The following is a 19,810-nucleotide window of genomic DNA, read 5'->3' on the forward strand; positions in this document are numbered from 1 at the left end:
ATACTTTAAATACTTACCCAATTTTGCATTAAAACTCGTGCCGAACTCAAAGTGCATAATCTTTGGGGACAAATGGAGTAATATATAGTCTTGTCTTGACCACTACTTTAGTGCATTAGGAATTTGTTCCCAAAACTTAAATTCTATACCGTACTCATTTATCTATTTTTATTGGTCCAATTTGTTTCAAGATTAAATTCAAAAAACTACAATAAAAACATATTGTTAAAATTTGTTAAATATCTGTTGATGAATCAAATTTTGATTTCGATTCTTGTTGAAGAAGTTTTGAATGTCTTCTTAGTCACCTAACGTGAAATACTTGGTCCCTATAAAAGGGTAGATAGTATCAATTTGAGTCATTTAAATCATGGGAAAATTGATGTTGAAAATCATAATTTTTAATCAATTTCTGAACAATCTCATAACTTTTAAAAGTAGCGAACCAAATTATCATTTTTGTACATTTCTAAATTGTCCCATAGAATTAAAATTTTGATGAAAAGGAGCAACGCCCTTGAAAAAGTTGTACCATAATATACATAAACAATGAGTATGATGGTGAAAATATTGATAGTCCCTCAATGGAAAGGACTGATATTGACTTCTCAAATTTGACTAATGTTATCTTTCATCTAACCTATCAATGATCATCTATAATATAACCTACAATATCAAAAATGCACTCTCAGTCGAGCTCTGAATCTCGTCGATCGAAACCCGTTCCCGGACAAGGGTTTCGTTCATGTTTTGCCCTAATCTCGTGAACAAGAAGAAGCAACTCAAAAATGCTTTTACAAGAATGGAGAAAGTGATCCCATTTTGTACACATTTACAGAAATACAATTAGCTGTTATGTGTTTTGTTTTTGTTCACCTGATTCAGTAGCCGCCTTTGACGGCCGGGAATAAACGGGCGAACATAGTGTGTATCTTGACTAGTCTCAATCGCCACGAAGACCTTGGTGGTTGGAGTTAAACGTGAGCCTTACCAAACGCACGAGCTCCTGTACATCTTGAAAACTGAAGTCGACAACTCTCTTGATCGAAGCAATCGCATCTCTGTTCTGAGACTTTTTGAGTTTGACATGGGCGGCTGCAAACACGTCCTGTGATTTCTTGGCAGCTTCCATTGCAGAGTTGACATCTTTCGTCTACGGAAGGATAGATTAAAATTCATATTCATGCCAAAGATGAAAGCAACCACAGCAAAGCAGAGAAGGACTGCATTAATTTGGTAAATCGACTTACAAAATCAAGCAGCCGGACAAAGTTGGGGCGGTTGTGAGGCACTATGACATGATTTGCAGCATGAGGGCCACTGACTTTAGACAATGCAGCCTTGTCCGCCATTGCTAAATTATTTAAGTTATCAACATCAGAAGCAGAAGATGACGGAGATTCACCTAATCAGAAGAGCAAATGTAGCATCAATAGCAATATCATCTGCCATAGTCTAACAAAGTTGACGAGCATATATGTAAACAACTAAAAAGGGATAAATATAATTCCGCAACATTAGGTTCATTATTAAGACCTGAAAGTGCTGAGCAAGTCCTAATAGATGGAATTCATTTTCTGATAGTACAGATAGGTTAAAACTTCAAAGTGATTTCGAAGGGGGTTCATAGAAGTAGTTCATGTATAAGAGTATGTCAGCCTTTCGGGTAGAATAGGCTACTCCAACCATACACAGTCCAAATTTTAGGCATGGTGACTGACAAAGATTCAAGAAAACGAGATATCATACCTTGTGGAATCATTTGCAGACTCGATTGCAAATCTTGGCAAAATCTGCTAGCTGATGAGCTTTTGCAATACACTACCTTCAGGTAAGCCACCTCCATGCATTTATACGCCAAAGCAGCGAAGGCCAATTCATGGCCTTTTTCATATTCACTTGCACATATTCTGCAGAGTAAAGCTAATGAGAAATCCCAAAATAAGTAGTCATCATATCAGAGATTATTCTCAAATTGACGACTTGAATCCTGAATATTCTGCTATCCATGTAAAAGTTTGGTTATGAATTTTGCATTTTCACAATAAACTTCAGATTTCTACCCTTCCCTTAAACAGGTCTTACCCCAATAATATATAAACCCAAAGTTTGCCACTGAATGAGAAGTTGCAAAGGACGCAGGTTCTGAGTATCCAACTTACTTGCAAAGTTGGGCAGCAACACCATACGTTTGCATTGGACTCATCTCCATCTGTTTAATAGGCTCTGCATCGCAGGCTTCTAGAAGCGAAGCTCCATGAAGAAACTTTAGGGCAGCTTTAAAGTATTCATAATTACTTTCAGAAGTAAAACCAGAGTTCTGCAAGCAATAATGTACATAAGTTAGATACTGTAGAGAAGTACGGAAGAGTAATCATAAGTTAGATATGGTAGAGCAGATGTACAGAAGAGTAAACATCCACACACAAATTCAAATAACCGACACTCTGTGCAAACAGATTTGGAAGCAGAAAAATGACCTTAATTAGATCAGCATGACTTCTAAGTCCTTCTGCTTCTTTTAGGATGTCTCCAGCTTCTTTCAAAGCAGTAGATGCAATAGCACCAGAGACATTCTTGTTCCGAAGGCTTGCATCAAGATGCAAAGATTGTTGCTCTGCTTCTTTATTAACGGTGTTTTCGTTAGTAGTGCCTTTTCGAGACTTTGATGAATCACTAGTTACAGAATTATCATGGGGTCTTGAGTCCAAAGGACTTCCTTTCAAGGGACCCACGGGTCCTGATGCATGTTTGCTAGGACGAACTGTGCCTTGTTTATCTCCCTGACGCAAATCAATGCGAACCTTTCCGCTCCACGGTTCTTTCTCGCAGGAACTTTGCTCTATTCTTCTTGGAGGATCATGTTTATGGCTCTGCTGCACGGCACCACTGCTGCAGGGATTATCCAATACTAAATCATTCTTGTCACCTTCTCTCTGTATAGATTGCTTCTCACTTCTGCTGGCCTTCGATTTTCTGACATTGTTCTTACCAACAACAGTACTGTTTTTAACAGACTTGAGGCTGAGATCATTGGAGAGAGGATGCCTCATGTTACTCAATGCTTCATGTTTGGGTGCAGGATGGTTGTCATCAATGGGTGTCTCTTTGTTCAGTTTGGTCTTTGAATCTGAAATTTTCGAGCCATGGTCATTGGTTAGACCAGATTTTCTCCTCCTAACTGTGGCAAATTCGGAACTCCTGTCCATCTCCTGTTTCTTCACACTGCTTACTGCACCAGCACACCTGAACCTAAAATCGACTTTCCCTGAAGTTTCGGTCATCATTGGTGACACATGGTTTGGATAGAGCATCCTCATGGGAGACGAAGAAACTGACTCCTCTGGCGAGCCTTTCACCTCAGCGTAGCTAAGCCTGTTTTTGCGGGAATCGGAAATCTTGGAGGAGCTTGAAGTGGCAGCCATCGACAGCTGTTCACACCCTAAATCCTTTCTCAGTTCATCTATATCTTCAATAGTGAGACGCATCTTTGCTATAGGCTTCTTCACCTGCTGTCCATTATTCTTGATGCTCATATCTGTCAGATATTCTTTATCCCCCAATTCCACACTTCTTTTCAACATATCACCACCCTGACTTCCTCTGAACCCATCATCTTCATTATGACATACACTCGCTTTCTTTTCTCTATGAACATCACCATCCTTACTGTTATCATTGACCAAAACTTTTCTTTCTTGGCAGTGCACATTATCCTTCAATTTTATCTTTTTAGCTGTTACCTGTCCAGTGTTACACGTCTCCACACCCAACGGACCATTATGATGTAAATCATGCATAGCTTTTTCATGCCTCACGTTAATTTGGATATTGCCCGGTCCAGCAGATATCACTTCTTTTTTAATATTCTTTTTCTTCCCACTCTTCACAGTTGCATTAGTCAGCAAACCTAGTGTCGCATTGTGTTCATTATCAAGAAGATCATTGTCGAACGTAGGCACATCTTTAGACTTAATCCTTTTTATTTGCTCCTTCCCCTCTAAATACTCACCCGACTCCTGCTTGATTTTCTTCCTCAAATTTGAATCAGCTGCAGAATGTTGTAGTCATCCATCAGCAAATAAAAACCCTCACAGTCAAGAAAGTACATAGAAAGCAACAGGCCGGCAGCGAAAAATAGACAACATACCTTCTGGCAGATGCTCTCCTTTTCGTTTCTTTAGTTTGGTTAAACCAGATGCTAATTTACTTGGGTGCTGCATATCCTTTTGGTCTGTGAAATTTCCTCTTGCAAGAGGCGGCTTCACATCCTTCATGCCACCGCGTTCCAAATCCAACAGTGGCATTTGCATTTGATTTTTAGAATGGAGTTGATAACTCGTGCCGACTGCAGTCTGTCCTTTTTGCAGTTTCTTCTTCTTCACTGGATCAAACGCAAAGTTCTGATGGTCCTGATGCAAATTGTGCGCAATAGTTGTAGCTGCACTGACTACAGATCCATTTGTGTGAGCTTGGAAATTAGGTTGATTTTGAGGGACAGGAATTTTATACAGCGCGCGAAGAGCTGCTGTAGTTTCATCTTCAGTAATGCCACAGCGATTATGTTCTGGACTGCAGGTTAAGAGAGCTAAGATCAGGTTCCTGCTTAATTGACTTTGCAATTTTCACTGACTTGTAAAACATTGCAATTACAATATCCCAAATTTTTCCAGCAATAAAACTATGTGGTTTCATTAGTAAGTCCAACAGCGTCTTAGTAGTATACATCGAACAAACTTTGCTGATTATTTGGGGGCTGTTGTAATTGCAAAAAATTAGGTGGTGTTGTAATAACAAAATTAGAAGTTCTATACTTTCATTAACAGAATCAAACTGTAGAACTAAATAAATATAACGACTAGATCACGAAAGATGACGTGCCAATCGAGAAACTTACAGCCAGTCTTGCATGCTGCATAACCACTTCTCAGGAAGTTGCTCCGGATCCATGCCATATGGTAGGAGACGCCACGTCTCACAGCGGTCACATAAAACCCACTCTTCCTTTATAACCACGGGATTTACCACTGTCTGCTCAAACCCACCTAAGGTTCCTTCCTTAGAAGGTACTGCTGCTGATGAAGGCTCTACCATACGACTGTCAGACGGCGCAACGTCTATATGTTTCTTATTACTTAACCTCTCCTTTGATTTATCAGCAAGTGCAGGTTTCGCTTTCACATAATCAACAGAGGCCCTACCTGATAAACGTTTTGGGTTCTCCATACGATCTACACTTGTCTGAACCTCATCTTTTAGGCCGAGTTGAGCATCCTTCCTCCTTCCAATGGATTTCTTTTGGGGTATGAGACGATCGCCATCCCTGAAACTATCCGATTTCAAAGCTTTATTTCCACTACTTTGACTTACTTTTGACTTTTTTCCACCTTCAACTGATAAGCTCCCCACTGGATGAGGATCAGACTCATATAGACCAGTTCTCAAAGTCGAGTCGTCCATGGCATTTTCAACCCTTTCTCCTTCAGAATAAGTTTCGAATGACTGATAACTTCCTTTACCTCTGCTCTTGCCATGATCAACTGAAACATCCTTATGAGGAATCGTAGCCCTATGTTCCTCGATTTTCTCTAAAGAAGTGCATCGCGGTTCTAGTTGCTCATACTTGCCATCCCTCTGGCTAGAAGTGTGTTCAAAGGACACATCCTTGAGTGAATCACCAGAAACACCTCGTCCTTTTTCCTTATTCTTACTTACCCTCCTCTTATTAATTAGGATATTGTTATCTGAATTTTTAACTCCATCAGGCAAAGATTTGCATCTGACGTCGTAGAATGGCTGCTTGCTGCACTCCATGTTATCACCATGCAAAGTTTTCTTTTCACAACCATCAAGATCCTCTCCATTATCTTTCAATTTGTTGTCAAAAGCCTTTGCCTTCTTCCCCCCTGGAGCATCGTTATTCAAGATCTTAAGCGATATTGCAGAATTCTTGGGAGTAGCTTTATACTCACTTTCTAACTTATACTCTCTTTCTGTCGTTAAGTTTAGCAAATCTTCACACAGAGGTGAAAGAAGTAACCCATCAGACATTGGTAACGAAGTCATCGCCTGGACATAAGAATAGAACAAAAAAATATGTGATCAATCAACAAGGTCCAATCTGGAAATGCGGGGTTAATTCTTTTTTAGTTCTAGGGTGTTTTTTACATTCCATAAGTGTACTGGGCTTTTTTTAAATTCCGGCTTTGGGAGAGACGCATGAAGGTCATGCGTCGTCGTTAAATGAAACACATGACCGTGATGCGTTTTAGGGTAAGACACTTGACTTTAATGCGTCTTTCAATTTTTTTTTATTTTAATTAAACGACGCATGACACACATGCGTCTTAGGGTAAAACGCATGACACGCATGCGTCTCTCTTTTGAATTAAATCACAAGGCAGTACACAGAACACCACAGAACACAGCGAATTCAAAAAGGCAGCGGCAATTCTTGGCGATTTCAGGCGATTTCCGGCGACTTCTTCCAATTTTCCAGCGACTTCTTCCAATTCTTCCTAAAGCCAAAACAAAAACGCCAATAACCAACGAACAAGTGAGGAATGTTGAAGGATTGAAGAAAACTTACCGGAATAAAACGGAAAATTGGAAGAAGTCGCCAGAAATCGCCTGAAATCGCCAAGAATCGCCGCTGCCTTTTTGAATTCGCTGTGGTCTGTGGTGTTCTACGTTCTGCCTTGTGATTTAATTCAAAAGAGAGACGCATGTGTGTCATGCGTTTTACCCTAAGACGCATGTGTGTCATGCGTCGTTTAATTAAAATATAAAAAAAACTGAAAGACGCATTAAAGTCATGCGTCTTGCCTTAAAACGCATCACGGTCATGCGTTTCATTTAACAACGACGCATGACCTTCATGCGTCTCTCCCAAAGCCGGAATTTAAAAAAAGCCCAGTACACTTATGGAATGTAAAAAACACCCTAGAACTAAAAAAGAATTAAACCGGAAATGCGTGACTATTAAAAGAAGGTCAAAATAAGTAAGATGTCATTATCCTCTGAAAAATACAGGTACTAGTGTTCACCTATAAAAATTACATACTAACCTGAAATGAAAGATGGAAAATCAGAATGCATAACCTGTAGCAAAAAAACAGAGAAAACACACCTCGAGTATATAGGCTGGAGATTCAGCAAGTCTTTCACGCGTTTCGAACAGCAACTCATCACTCTCATCTTGACTATTACCCTCCGAGGAAGATGGAGACGTGAGCCCTAGACTATGTATTTGAGCATTATATCGAGCCACCCTTTCAGGTCCCACCTTGATGCGAACTTTCAGTGTTCTTTGATCTAGCGGATTGGCTAACTTACTAGAAGGAAGTTCAACTTTTCCAGGGAATGTTTCTGAAACTTTACTAGAAGGCAATGTTGCCTTTTGTCTGCTTGAGCGCACACTGGGGGAAGATACATCATCCCTCCGAGTTGAAGGTGTGACTGATTTAGGGGTGGGTCCCTGTGGTAAAACACCGCCCATAGTGCTGAGTAAATGAAAATTTCCCACACATGCGTGTGAACCATTAACTAATGACTGTATCATATATACCTCTGCACAGGCATTAGGAGATCTAGGCAAGTGAGAATTTTGAACTCTTGGTGGAGATTTTTGCTGCGACCAAATTGAAGGAGAGCGTTGATAAGTGGGTAAAAACGAGCCATATCCACCAAATTTTGACCCTGCAGAAGCCACCAAGAAATTATTCGGGGCATTGAATATGGACAGGTATGAGGAGAAGACAGCAATCAGTCTGATACTCCACTCACCCAAATTTTCTGCAGATACACCGCCTTCAAAATCTTTCTGCAGATGTCCCAATATGCTCTGAACCTTCTCTCCCTTTCAGAAGCAAGATTCAAAAAGTGGTCAATGTAGTTCGATAAAACTAAATATGAGAAGATAAAAGAGCATCCAAATCATTCGACGTGAATAATTGATTGCCACACAAGGTTTAGCAGTTAGAAAATAGGCTATTAAAATAATTATGTGCTTGTATATGAACAAAATTCAATGTGTTAAAGAGTTCATAATACAATGAAAAACACATGATTCATCCTAATTATGATTATAGACCAGATAACTTGTATCAAACACCAAAATGACATTTTAAAGTGGCAAGAAGATAACAAATGTCATTCTTTTCCATCTTCTACCAATCCAAGCCAAACAAAAATAGCACTGCATTCACTTTACGTTAGATGCACCTTCTTGTCAATGTGGTTACTTAGATGATCATCTCATTCAGTTCATTAATTTAGGCAATCAAACTTTGAATTTCAAATCAAGGTCAAGCACATTCAACTCAAAAGTTTACAGTAGCAAGAAGATCACAAAGGTTGTTCTTTTCATCTTCCACCAATCCAAAACAAACAAAACAGACCACATTAATTCACTTTAGATTAGATGCATCTTCTCATCATTAATTGATCATCTCATTCAATTCATATTAGCCAATCAATTTAGCATTTCAAAACAAGGTCAAGCACATTCAACTGCAACCTCATCCCACACACACCAACACTTGATCATATCCACCCCGGATTATCAAGCATGCAACGCTGCACTTCTCTGTCAGTGAACAACTTCAAAAGCAACATAGTAAATTGCACTTTTTGTCCAACATTGAACAGAACTAATTGCCATAGAGACAGGGGACGAAACCCATACAATGTAAGAGAGAGCAACATCAGGATCAATGTTTGCATCATCGCTGTAATAACAAGTCTCTCCTTCTTCAAGCTCAGGCTCCTGAACCATCCTGGCCCACGAATAACCCAAAACCCTAACCCTAAACCTCCCCCCAAATTTGTCAAATTCCCCCAAACCCAAATCCAACTTCTATCCTGAAATCAAGCATAATCACCACCCGATCAAAGAACCAAACTTTAACCCCACAAAACACTCAAAAACCCACTAATAAACACCCTCGAAATTGGAAACCCTAATCCAGAAACTGGGTGATCACCACCATAAACAGAAGCCCACGTGTGCCAGCCGAATGTATTCGCAATAAACTAGTAAAAGGAAACAAGTAGGCGCAATCCAAAAGAATCAATTTTTCGCTGGAATTGAGTAACGATCGTATCGATTCTCAATGTAATGCTCCTTATCTTGTTGTTTTTTTGTTAATTTTAAGTGCAAGTATATGTGTATGTATAAATTTTGTTGATACAAAGAGACCCCCAAATGAAGGAGCCAGGAGGGAAGAAGGGGGGCGGTGGGTTGGGGGTTAGGGTGTTTCTCTTCTTTTTCTTTCCTTTTATTTTCCTTTTTCTTTCCCTCTCTTAAGGGAATTTTTGTTGCTATCGTCGTACTTAAATGTTAAATCCCTCTTAATTTTTACTCCTCATTTGTTATTATCTTCTTAATCAATTTTAGAATTTAGCATTAAAAGTTTGTCAAAAAAAAGAGATACCAATTTCTGGAAATGCTAGCATTACGTCTATGATTATATGTAATTTTTTTCAAAATGTAATAGTACTATCAATTGGAATATTTATTTTCATTTAATTAAATTATTTATTTACACTTTTATGAAAAGGAATTTACGGTTTCATTGTCCGACACGTTATGATGGTTTAATTATACCAAAAGTTGGTCCATGTGTTTAATTGTGGTCTGATTATCATAATTATTGACCTAACTGTCATGATTTTTTAAAATACTTAACTCATTTTTCTGATGATGATTAATTTACTCACTTTTCTATTGACGATTAACTCATTTGGTCGTGGTTGGGATAAATCACTATTTTGCGGTAGTGCAAAATATCGCAGTTTAAACGAATAAGTATAGAACAAACCATTATTGATATGAAAAATAATTTGACTAAGTTTGAGTCAATTCAATAACAAGGTAGGGGTTAACTGATCAATTGCTAACTCATTTTTTAGTTGCTAATTACAACTAATTTAAGATTATATGATTTTAGAAATCTAGTGGTCTAAAATTTGTCATATGTAATTTTTGTTTTTATTAATTAAATTTAAAAATATAAAAAAAACTAACAAATTAGTGTTTTTGATGAAAATGTCAATATAGTGTTTTGAAAATTCAACACAATGCTTTGAGAATGTCAATGCATTGCTTTAAAAATGACATTTTACATGTATTATATTGACATATTTTATATATTATATTGACATTTGTTGTTGTACGAAAAAATTGAAAAATTTCAAAATATTTTTCAAATTTTGACATCGGAACATATGCAAGTGAGATCTCGTTAGAATCCTTATGAAATTATTTTTAATTTGATACATGTTGTGCGAAAAAAAAAATCGAGAAAGTTATATGCGTTTTAAAGTTTTGTGATATTTTTCAAAAATTAGTTACAACTAATTTATTGTAAATTGACCTTAATACCCTAATTGACGTTTTTTATTGATGGTATTGACATTTCGGGGCTGATGATCTAGGTCTTTGATTTGAATATCTAAGAGCTATTATTTAATTGTAGTTAGCAATTAAGTATTGAGTTAGCAATAAAATTAATTGTAAATAGGGTGCGAGTTGAACGGAATAGCCGAATTGTTTTATAGAATTATAGTTAGAGAATTTATAGCTAAAAATAAAAAATCAATTGATCCAAAATCGAGTAATCTGTACCCAGTAATATTGGTTTGGAATAAATCGAACACTATAGGGTTGACCAGAAGTGAAGTTGTTCTAATTATTTAGCTTCCAATTTTTATTACTTTTTCTAACTTTTAAAAATTAGTAAAGTAAATTTTTATAATTATACATAAAAATATATTTTGACTAATAAAAATTGTACTCATTAATTTATTTATTTGGTGCTATTTAAAAATATGGAGTACTATGTATCTATATCACTCTATAAATTACATACGTATTATAAATAATTGTAAAATATTTTGAGCATGAAAGTCCAAATGGATCAGCACGAAATCCGAATGTTTAGAATTAGATATGATAATTTTTATTCAAAAAGTTATAATATGATTATACAAATTAAATGGATAGGCCGATTGGCATCCTTAATTACTACATACTCGATTTGTGGGCGTGAAAATAAGCAACATTAATAAAGGGTGCTTATGTAGTTTGATTAGACCTCCATAATGTCACTACGCGCCAATATCAACTACAAATTAAAATGGATAAGGCCGATTGACATCCTTAATTATTACACACTCAATTCATAGGCGTGAAAATAAACGACATTAATAAAGTGTGCTACGTAGTTTGATCATACCTCCATAATGTCACTACACGCCAATATCACCTACAATGACGTTCATTTTTGTCGTACAATGAAACATTTATGTAAAGCCACATACTTGTTTTGATCAACAAAAATAAAATATTGTAATATATAGTATTTTTTAGATGGAAATTATATATGTTGGTGTATTGTTATAAGGCACACTAATAATTTTATGAAGTCCAGTTAAGGGAACACTTATATTTGACTTTCATTTAACTATAACAATAAAGATAATTGCACATGTATATATCTAAATTTTAAATTTAGTAATTAATTTGTTATTTTATAGCAATAAAGATGAAATGATGTGAATAATTTCTGACAACTTTTCAATATCACCTACAATGACGTTCATTTTTGTCGTATAATGAAACATTTATGTAAAGCCACATACTTGTTTTGATCAACAAAAATAAAATATTGTAATATATAGTATTTTTTAGATGGAAATTATATATGTTGGTGTATTGTTATAAGGCACACTAATAATTTTATGAAGTCCAGTTAAGGGAACACTTATATTTTACTTTCATTTAACTATAACAATAAAGATAATTGCACATGTATATATCTAAATTTTAAATTTAGTAATTAATTTGTTATTTTATAGCAATAAAGATGAAATGATGTGAATAATTTCTGACAACTTTTCAATTATTTCGAGCTTGACTTCAAACAAAATAGTACTCAATATTTTTTTTATAAAAATACTAATATGTTGTTATTTATTTAAAATTGTAATATTTTTTCTAAATCATTGTAGAATTGTTGATATATTATTTATTTTAAATTAATTAAAATGTAATTTTCAATGTAAAATTTTGAAAAAGTATAATTATGTATGTACAATTTTATGTACCTTTATAATACAGTATTAACAATAAAAAAGATGTAATGATATAAATAATATCGTCAAACATATTTAGAAAAGCAGTGGAAATATGAAAGAAAAGAGCAAATGTAGTATCGCAAGATACATCAATTTTACTTAAATTCTGGGATAGTTATGTGATGGTTTGAAATTTTAACAGTCATTATGCATAGTTAATAATAATTTTGTTATAATAGTATTACTTGCCATACTCCTTTTTTTATAATTTATCCCATAAAAATGTAATATTTCATTTTTTTAAAAAGCTCTATCTCACATTAATATAAATATGCAATTTTATATCTCCACTAATACAGAAATAACATATCTTAAAATTTCATATCATTCCAAATATATCATCAATGGAGGGAATAATTTGTAGTTTAATTTAGTGTGAGATGGGACCCTCAAATAATTTGTCCACTTCTGAAATATATGAACACCAAAAATTCATTTTTCAACGATAAAGAATATCCGAATCGGGAATAATTAGGGCTAGGGCTAAATATATTCACTCCAGTTATGGAGTATAAAACTATGTAAAGCTTCCGTTTTGATGCTGCCCGCTTTTGATTCGGTACAAAATTTTCAGGGTTGTGATACTCCATTGTGTTTCTCATGAGTTATTGATGAGTTTGTCGCCACCTGTGGAATTGTGGTGTTGCAGATTCAAGGAAGGCGATGATATTTTTGCATCAAATTGTAGTATGAGAAGTGAAATTCGATGCTCCAATTAGAAATTGAAATGCACGGCACAGTGGATTTCTGAGGTTTTCCAGCTGTTGCTTGAATTTGTTGGCCCAATACGTAAATGCTAGGGCTTTATTTTTGGGGGTAGCGTTCCTTTGGAGAATTTGCAATTGTAAGAAGTGAATGTACCGACTTGGCATGGATTATACGCACGAAAGTGGAATAGTGCTGATTCCTACTCGTTTCGTGTGGCCTTATGGCGGGAGGGTTGTGTATATAAGTGGCTCATTCACAGGGTGAGAGTCGATTAGTATGTGGAGTTTATTTGCATATTTTTTGCTATAATTGTCTTAGACAGCTTTATACATATGCTGATTCCTTTTTTTCTTTATTTCGTGGGTTGGTGTATTTGATGGTGAATTGGAAAAGGTGGACGCAATGGCCAATGACACCTGTTGAAGGTTGCCCAACCGTGTTTCAAACTATTTGTAGCCTGCCTCCTGGTTATCACCAGGTTGGTGTTTTACTTTGGCATTTGCAGGTTGAATGTGTTATCATGTTTAGCTGCAGAATTGGTTGTGATTGGTTTTATCAGTCAAAAGAGAATTGAGCGTCATCTTATTTGAAAGTAATTGATGATTTACTGAAGATATAAGACACTTGTGGTTACGGAGAGGTGTAGGTGTGTCTTTTCCATGTGTTAGAAAGCAACACCTTGTGGCTTGCATTGTAATTTTAATTACTTCTAGACTGAATTTAACATTTAATATTTTGAATGAGTGGTGTGCTAAGTCATTGAATTTAGAATCTTTGATGCTTTCTCAGTTTAGCTTTCTGGTAACATTCAAAAACATGTTTCCTGGTCCAGAAGTTTTGATTTTTGGTGCCACTAAATTATAACATTGACATGTAGTGCTTTGTTTTTTTCATTTAGAACTGTGAAGACGGCTCTTCTCAACATGATATAAATGCCTAACAATTGTAGATATTGAATTAAAAAGGTTTCTTGACATTTGTCAAAGGATACATGTTTGATGATGAGTACAAATAGGCATAAAAGTGGTCAGCATTGTTCATCCATATACTTATGTGAATCTATGAAGAATTTGATTTATGATAAGTCCAATCACCATTATTTAACCATATAATTTTTGTGAATCTATGAAGCATTTTATTTGTAAAAGCCAAATCAATTGACATATGTTACTCAACTACCCCTTAGTCAGGTATTCTTGGATATCTGGAAATATTATTGACGTGACCCTTGGTTTGCAGTACAAATTTGTTGTTGATGGTGAATGGAGACACGACGATCGTCAGCCTTCTATTAGTAGTAATCTTGGGACTGTGAACACTATTCTCTTGACAACGGAATCTGCAATGCTAACCCCACAGATGCCTCCAGCTGGTCCTGGTTTCAGCATGGATGTTGATAATGGGCCTCATCAGCGTGTGGTATGGAATCATTTTTCTCTTGTGTTATCCAACTTTCTTCTTTTTAAAGTATCATTTCTATCAATTGAGTATTCTAGAAGCCAAAGATCTCAACTGCCTTGAGAAAGATATGAAACTTTTGTTACCTTCCTTATGCATCTCTAACCAAATCATATAGGTCTCACAACCTATACCTTTTCTCATATAGCTATTCAAATTACTTCCAAAAATCTTAGATAAGTGGTTTGCTTTCCCCCCTCCCAAACTTAGTGATGTTTGTTAATTGCCTTTAGCAAATCATAAATTTGGTAAAAAGCTTTTTAAAGATTCCAAACAAGGATCTGCTCATGTACTGAATTTGAGGATATTGTGCTTTAACATCACACAATTTTCAATCAGTCATTTCAAAATTTTTATTGATTTCGCTTCCACAGGTTACTTTTTGTTGGTTTCATGATGTCACATGAAAGCTAGTTGATTCACTGCTTGTTGTGTTGATCATAGGTTCCAGTGCCAGATGTCACATCGCGTGAGTCCTTCCCAGTGATATCGGAATCAGATTTAGAGATTTCTCGCCATCGTATTGCTGTATTTATGTCGACGCACATGGCCTACGAATTGCTTCCCGAGTCTGGAAAGGTTAGGATGACTATTGCCTATTCTACTGTTAGCCCCCTTGTATTGATTTTCACTCTATGGTTCATTTGGCTGGTATATTACATTACTTGCAGGTTGTTGCCTTCGATGTTGACTTGCCTGTAAAGCAAGCATTCCATATTCTGCACGAGCAGGTAAAACAATTAGGTACCGTTGGTCGATATTTTTTTAGTCTTCTTTGGGTACATGTGAGCCAAATAATGCCATCTTAATACTTATCTGAGTTGGCATTACTTTTTTATTTAAGAACTTATAATTCCATGGGCGTATCAAAATGTTGGGTGACTTTTGACCCCGTGAAATTTGACTCACATGTTAATTATACACTCTTTTACATGCTTCTACTTATGAATTTTTGCTGTGCAGTTCTTTTTAACCAACAAAATCTTTGCAGGGTGTCTCTACGGCGCCATTGTGGGACTTCTCAAAGAGCCAGTTTGTCGGAGTTCTCAGTGCACTGGATTTTATTTTAATTATGAGAGAGGTATATGCTCTACCGTTGATATGGAATACATGAAATTTATCTAACTTAGATTCTCTTTTCATGGACTTATAGAATATGGTTAGAAATGTTTGGGGTCATTATTTGATATCTGAGATTCTGTCGAGCAGTTCTCGGCCTCAGACTGGTGTGTGTTAGAAGTTGGACTAATGTTTCTGCTGGTGGAGGAAAATTTGACAAGTGTGAAGTTTAATTGAATAATCAAGCGATTCGCAATATATTATTGATGAGTAAGATGCCTAATCCTGTTCAAGATTGTTCTGCTGAACTGATTGTTACAACTTACAATTTGTAACGATTTTGATTAGAAGAGGTGCTGATAAATTTTTAGAATCACTACCAGTTAGTAACTTAGTATTTAGATTGTGATAAATTTTTGTAAGGATTTTGAATAGAATAGATTCTGGGATTGCTTCTACCACCCATTATATAACTTGATGCTTTTGAATTGCTGGCTATATTATCCTCGGGCCTTGACTGTTGCTTTGTAATTTAATAGTTATCTCTTCTGCAACCATATTTCTAAGTGTGATGCGTCATATAGGACTGCTTACATGTTAATGGAATTAATAGCTGTGGTACTATCTGGCAGCTTAATGTCTTCTCTTCACCTTGAGTCCTTGACATTTTTTTACATCTGGCAGCTTGGAACTCATGGTTCCAATTTGACTGAGGAAGAGCTTGAAACGCATACCATATCAGCATGGAAAGAAGCTAAATTATATCTGAATAGTCAAGTGAATGGCAGCGGGAGTGGTGTTTCAAGGCAGCTTGTGCAAGTAAGTATTCATACAGATCTGGTGGAGATTTGACGTAAGCATGTAAATTCTGCACCTGGATATGGCTACAGAGTCTCTACATTTAATGGTCAGAGCTGAATTTTGGGATCTTGGTCAATTTTACACCACTTCATCTCTATTGAAAATTATACTAATATACTTGAACTTCTGCTATCTTGAGATTATTGAAATGCTTTGCATCTATATTCATAGAAGAATTTTTACTTTCTGCTTGTTTACTTTTGGATTGCCATGATTTCTTGAGCGCTTGTATCATTTTGTAAAATTATAAGTTTATCATGAGGTGTGCTATTGTGTTAAATGAATTTGTAAAAATGCATGAATCTGCTTCCAAATCTACACTAAACTTTGACAATATATTACTCAATCGAGCTCTAAGATGCATCTTTTTATCTTATGTTCGAAAGCTCAGCATCTAGGCGCTTATTTCGTGTTTACTTGGTGAGGATTTCAGGCTGGTCCAGATGATAGTTTGAAAGATGTTGCACTGAAAATTTTGCAGAATGGTGTTGCTACCATTCCCATTCTTCATTCTTTATCAGTGGATGCCTCAAACCCGCATCTGTTGCATCTTGCTTCGCTTTCTGGGATCCTAAAGTGTGAGAAAAATGAATCTGATGTTTCTATTATGTGTATGTTTGAAGCACTGCACATGGGGATGAAAAAGGCCACACATTCTTATTTATGAACTGGTTCTGTCGCTTTCTAGGTATTTTCCGATTCTTTAAGCACTCACCAGCCTCATTACCGATTCTTCAATTACCAATTGGTGCAATCCCTGTCGGCACTTGGGTTCCTAAAATTGGAGAACCAGATGGGCGGCCATTGGCAATGTTGAGGCCCAGTGCTTCACTCAGTGCAGCCCTGAATTTATTACTTCAAGGTATCTGCTGTTTTGTAAAGTTTGAAATGTGTTAAAGTAATGCCCTCTCTTGTTTGTGCACATCCAAAGTTCCTATCTGCCTATCGATTCAATCGATCATCTTATTTCGGAACTAATTGATTAGTTCATTTCAACCTCTTAACTACTATATTATATGATTTTCTTACTTGTGATTGCTGAGATTTAAGATTCTCAATCTAATTTTGACATGCAAAATATGCAGTACATATATTCTTTTGGCATTGCATAGTAAAATTGTAATACAAATCTGAAACTATTACATCCTAATCATATACATTATATTATGCAGCTCAAGTTAGCTCTGTCCCTATCGTTGATGATAACGACTCTTTATTGGATGTATATGCTCGAAGGTTAGTACCTCTGCACTCTGGCCAATGCTTCTAACACGTGAGCATGCCTCTATGAGTCTGGAATTTGGAAATGCTCATGCAATATAGTTTTTTGCAGTGACATAACTACTTTGGCAAAGGACAAAATTTATACACACATTAATCTTGAAGAAACAACTATTCATCAGGTGCCACACTCATTGTGTTTTGGCCATTGTTGGTAGTTATGCAGTGTCTTTCTGGAGGCATTGCATCGGTTAGATGATATAAATTTGTTGCGTCTATTTTTGTTATATACAGGCGTTGCAGTACCGAGATGACCCATTTTCAGTACCCGGACCCAACTCTCAGAGATGGCATATGTGCTTACGGACCGATCCACTTCTTAAGGTCCTAGAAAGATTGTCCCAGCCAGGTTATCCTTTTTCTGGTTCCATTTTACATCTCCCCCTTCCTTACACGCCTTCATTTGATTGAATTTGGAGTGCTCTATGTTTATTCAGGAGTTAGGCGGCTTATCATTGTCGAAGCTGGGAGCAAGCGTGTGCAAGGTATCGTTTCACTAAGTGATGTATTTCGATTTCTCTTGGGTATATGAGTGGTGGCGATGAAAGATACGTGCAACATTATTCTTCGTGTACGCCCCCATCCCTTGTGCAATGAAGATACTCGAGGCTCATAAGTTGGTCTTGGGATTCACCGTGTCTGCTGATCTCCCTTGGGTGATAGAAGAGACTCGAGGGTGACTAAGCGACGCCCGCCTCCTGCAGTTATGGTGGGATCTAATAATAGGGAAAGGTCATTGGATAAAGATTCATGTATTTTTGACGTTTGATTTTTCACGGTGTTGCTTTGGATAATCTGCCGAAACGATATTACAGTTTGAACTCATTAGTGTTGATTTTTCAAAAGATGCTGCATTTCTTGCAGTGAATCGACGGAAACAAGTATTCTCATTTTTTCTCCTTTTTATAGTCCTGTTTTTTGTTTTTTTAATGATCGTTTAAAAAAAATTAATTAATTTCTATTTTTAAGTTTTTCTGCATGATTTATTTATTTTTTGTTTTACTAATTTTGCATTAAACTTATGTATTGTTCATCAGTAGGGTTATTAGCCACTTGCATTAGACTTATTTTACCAATTTTTACTTTACTTTACTTAATTTTCTCTTAAACTTTGTGCTAAAAATAAGTGTCTGGAGACTTTTACCAGAGAGGAACGAAGGGAGTATTGTGATTTGTGAGTATACTTTTCACTGGCAATTGAATTTTATTAAATCAGGTCTAATTTGTCTCGCATTTTTTGTTACTAGATAATTTCACGTGTAACTAAATGGACATATTTTTAGCAAGATAAGTAATTATTTTTAGAAAATAAAAGTGATTACGATGATCTAATTCCATTTACCTTTTATAGTACTCATAATATTTAAATACTACAATTATTCATAAAGTACTTGAATTTATATGGATGGGGACCGTTTTGGAAATCACAAAAACTGAAGAGGTCAAAGCAGAAGTTCACAAAAATAATTTTTGTAAGACTAAAGGCCAAAAGTGGTCCTAAATATATGACGATTTTACTAATTTGGTCCATAATATTATCTTCTGAATTATTTCGTCCCTCACATTTGAAAATTGGCCGGATTTAGTCATTTTTTGACGGCACCATTTAAAATTAACGGTCAACTACTTTTTAAACTATTTTGTCTAAATTAGAGGTTTAGTTAAAATATTTAATACTCCCTCCGTCCTATAAAAATATGTGCACTTTACATTTTTGTCTGTTCCACAAAAATATGTGCACTTTCCATTTTCGTCCGTCCAACAAAAATATGTGCACTCCATTTTTGAAAAGTTATACGTATCAATTTAATAATGTAGGTCCTACTATCTACTAACACTACTTTAACTACTATTATCCTCATATCTCTTACTTTACCAATTTTGTCTTAATTCCCGTGTCATATCCAATGCACATATTTTTATGAGACGAATGAAGTATTTTTCTTAAAGACAAATTCTCACACACACTCTCTCAAAATAGTCTATTCTCTCCTCTCATACTCTCAACATCGTCTTCTTCCCCTTCTACTCCACCACCCTCCTCCGCCGTCGCTCCGCTCACAAGTTCGTATCAATTTATGTTGTTTCTTCTCATGGTATTCAATTAGCCGCCGCCGCTCCTCCAATCCAACCATGTAATTGCTCACCTCCGCCCGAATCATCTCCTGCATCATTCCCATCGATTCCCCGTTGAAGGGCATAGAATTGACCCCTGCTTGCTTGCCGTTGCATCAGTTTAATAGGCGGCAGCGGAAATTGTACAGAATTAGGTTGAATTTGGGGGAATGAGTTGGTGAGTTAGTGT

The 19,810-nt window shown here is 36.1% G+C and overlaps 2 protein-coding genes across 5 annotated transcripts; one reads left to right on the forward strand and one right to left on the reverse strand.

Annotated features, from left to right (window-relative positions):
* Window positions 1–493: 493 nt before the first annotated feature.
* Window positions 494–9,271, reverse strand: LOC121783075 (cysteine-tryptophan domain-containing zinc finger protein 3-like). Of its 3 annotated transcripts, XM_042181131.1 has the most exons (11): window positions 8,687–9,271; window positions 7,786–7,858; window positions 7,568–7,698; window positions 7,130–7,477; window positions 4,898–6,069; window positions 4,151–4,572; window positions 2,481–4,051; window positions 2,163–2,320; window positions 1,750–1,910; window positions 1,251–1,405; window positions 494–1,153 (listed from the first exon to the last, which is right to left on the reverse strand). In XM_042181131.1, the coding sequence occupies exons 1-11, from the start codon at window positions 8,774–8,776 to the stop codon at window positions 944–946; spliced, it is 4,491 nt and encodes a 1,496-aa protein (XP_042037065.1). In that variant the 5' UTR covers window positions 8,777–9,271; the 3' UTR covers window positions 494–943. The 3 variants fall into 3 exon arrangements, 2 of the variants coding, with proteins under 2 accessions (XP_042037065.1, XP_042037073.1); XM_042181139.1 differs by lacking the exons at window positions 494–1,153; window positions 1,251–1,405 and having other exon boundaries at window positions 1,756–1,923; XR_006046515.1 differs by lacking the exons at window positions 494–1,153; window positions 1,251–1,405 and having other exon boundaries at window positions 1,767–1,910; window positions 2,086–2,320.
* A 3,285-nt stretch (window positions 9,272–12,556) lies between these two features.
* Window positions 12,557–18,383, forward strand: LOC121783094 (sucrose nonfermenting 4-like protein). Of its 2 annotated transcripts, XM_042181148.1 has the most exons (14): window positions 12,557–12,697; window positions 12,788–13,106; window positions 13,240–13,324; window positions 14,086–14,265; window positions 14,749–14,883; window positions 14,976–15,035; window positions 15,296–15,385; window positions 16,048–16,182; window positions 16,658–16,802; window positions 16,913–17,086; window positions 17,397–17,460; window positions 17,558–17,627; window positions 17,740–17,854; window positions 17,943–18,383. In XM_042181148.1, the coding sequence occupies exons 2-14, from the start codon at window positions 12,994–12,996 to the stop codon at window positions 18,035–18,037; spliced, it is 1,461 nt and encodes a 486-aa protein (XP_042037082.1). In that variant the 5' UTR covers window positions 12,557–12,697; window positions 12,788–12,993; the 3' UTR covers window positions 18,038–18,383. The 2 variants fall into 2 exon arrangements, with proteins under 2 accessions (XP_042037082.1, XP_042037081.1); XM_042181147.1 differs by having other exon boundaries at window positions 12,587–13,106.
* The last annotated feature ends 1,427 nt before the right edge of the window (window positions 18,384–19,810 follow it).

This window comes from Salvia splendens, chromosome 2 (assembly GCF_004379255.2).
Source record: "Salvia splendens isolate huo1 chromosome 2, SspV2, whole genome shotgun sequence".
In the NCBI taxonomy this organism is placed as follows: Eukaryota; Viridiplantae; Streptophyta; class Magnoliopsida; order Lamiales; family Lamiaceae; genus Salvia; species Salvia splendens.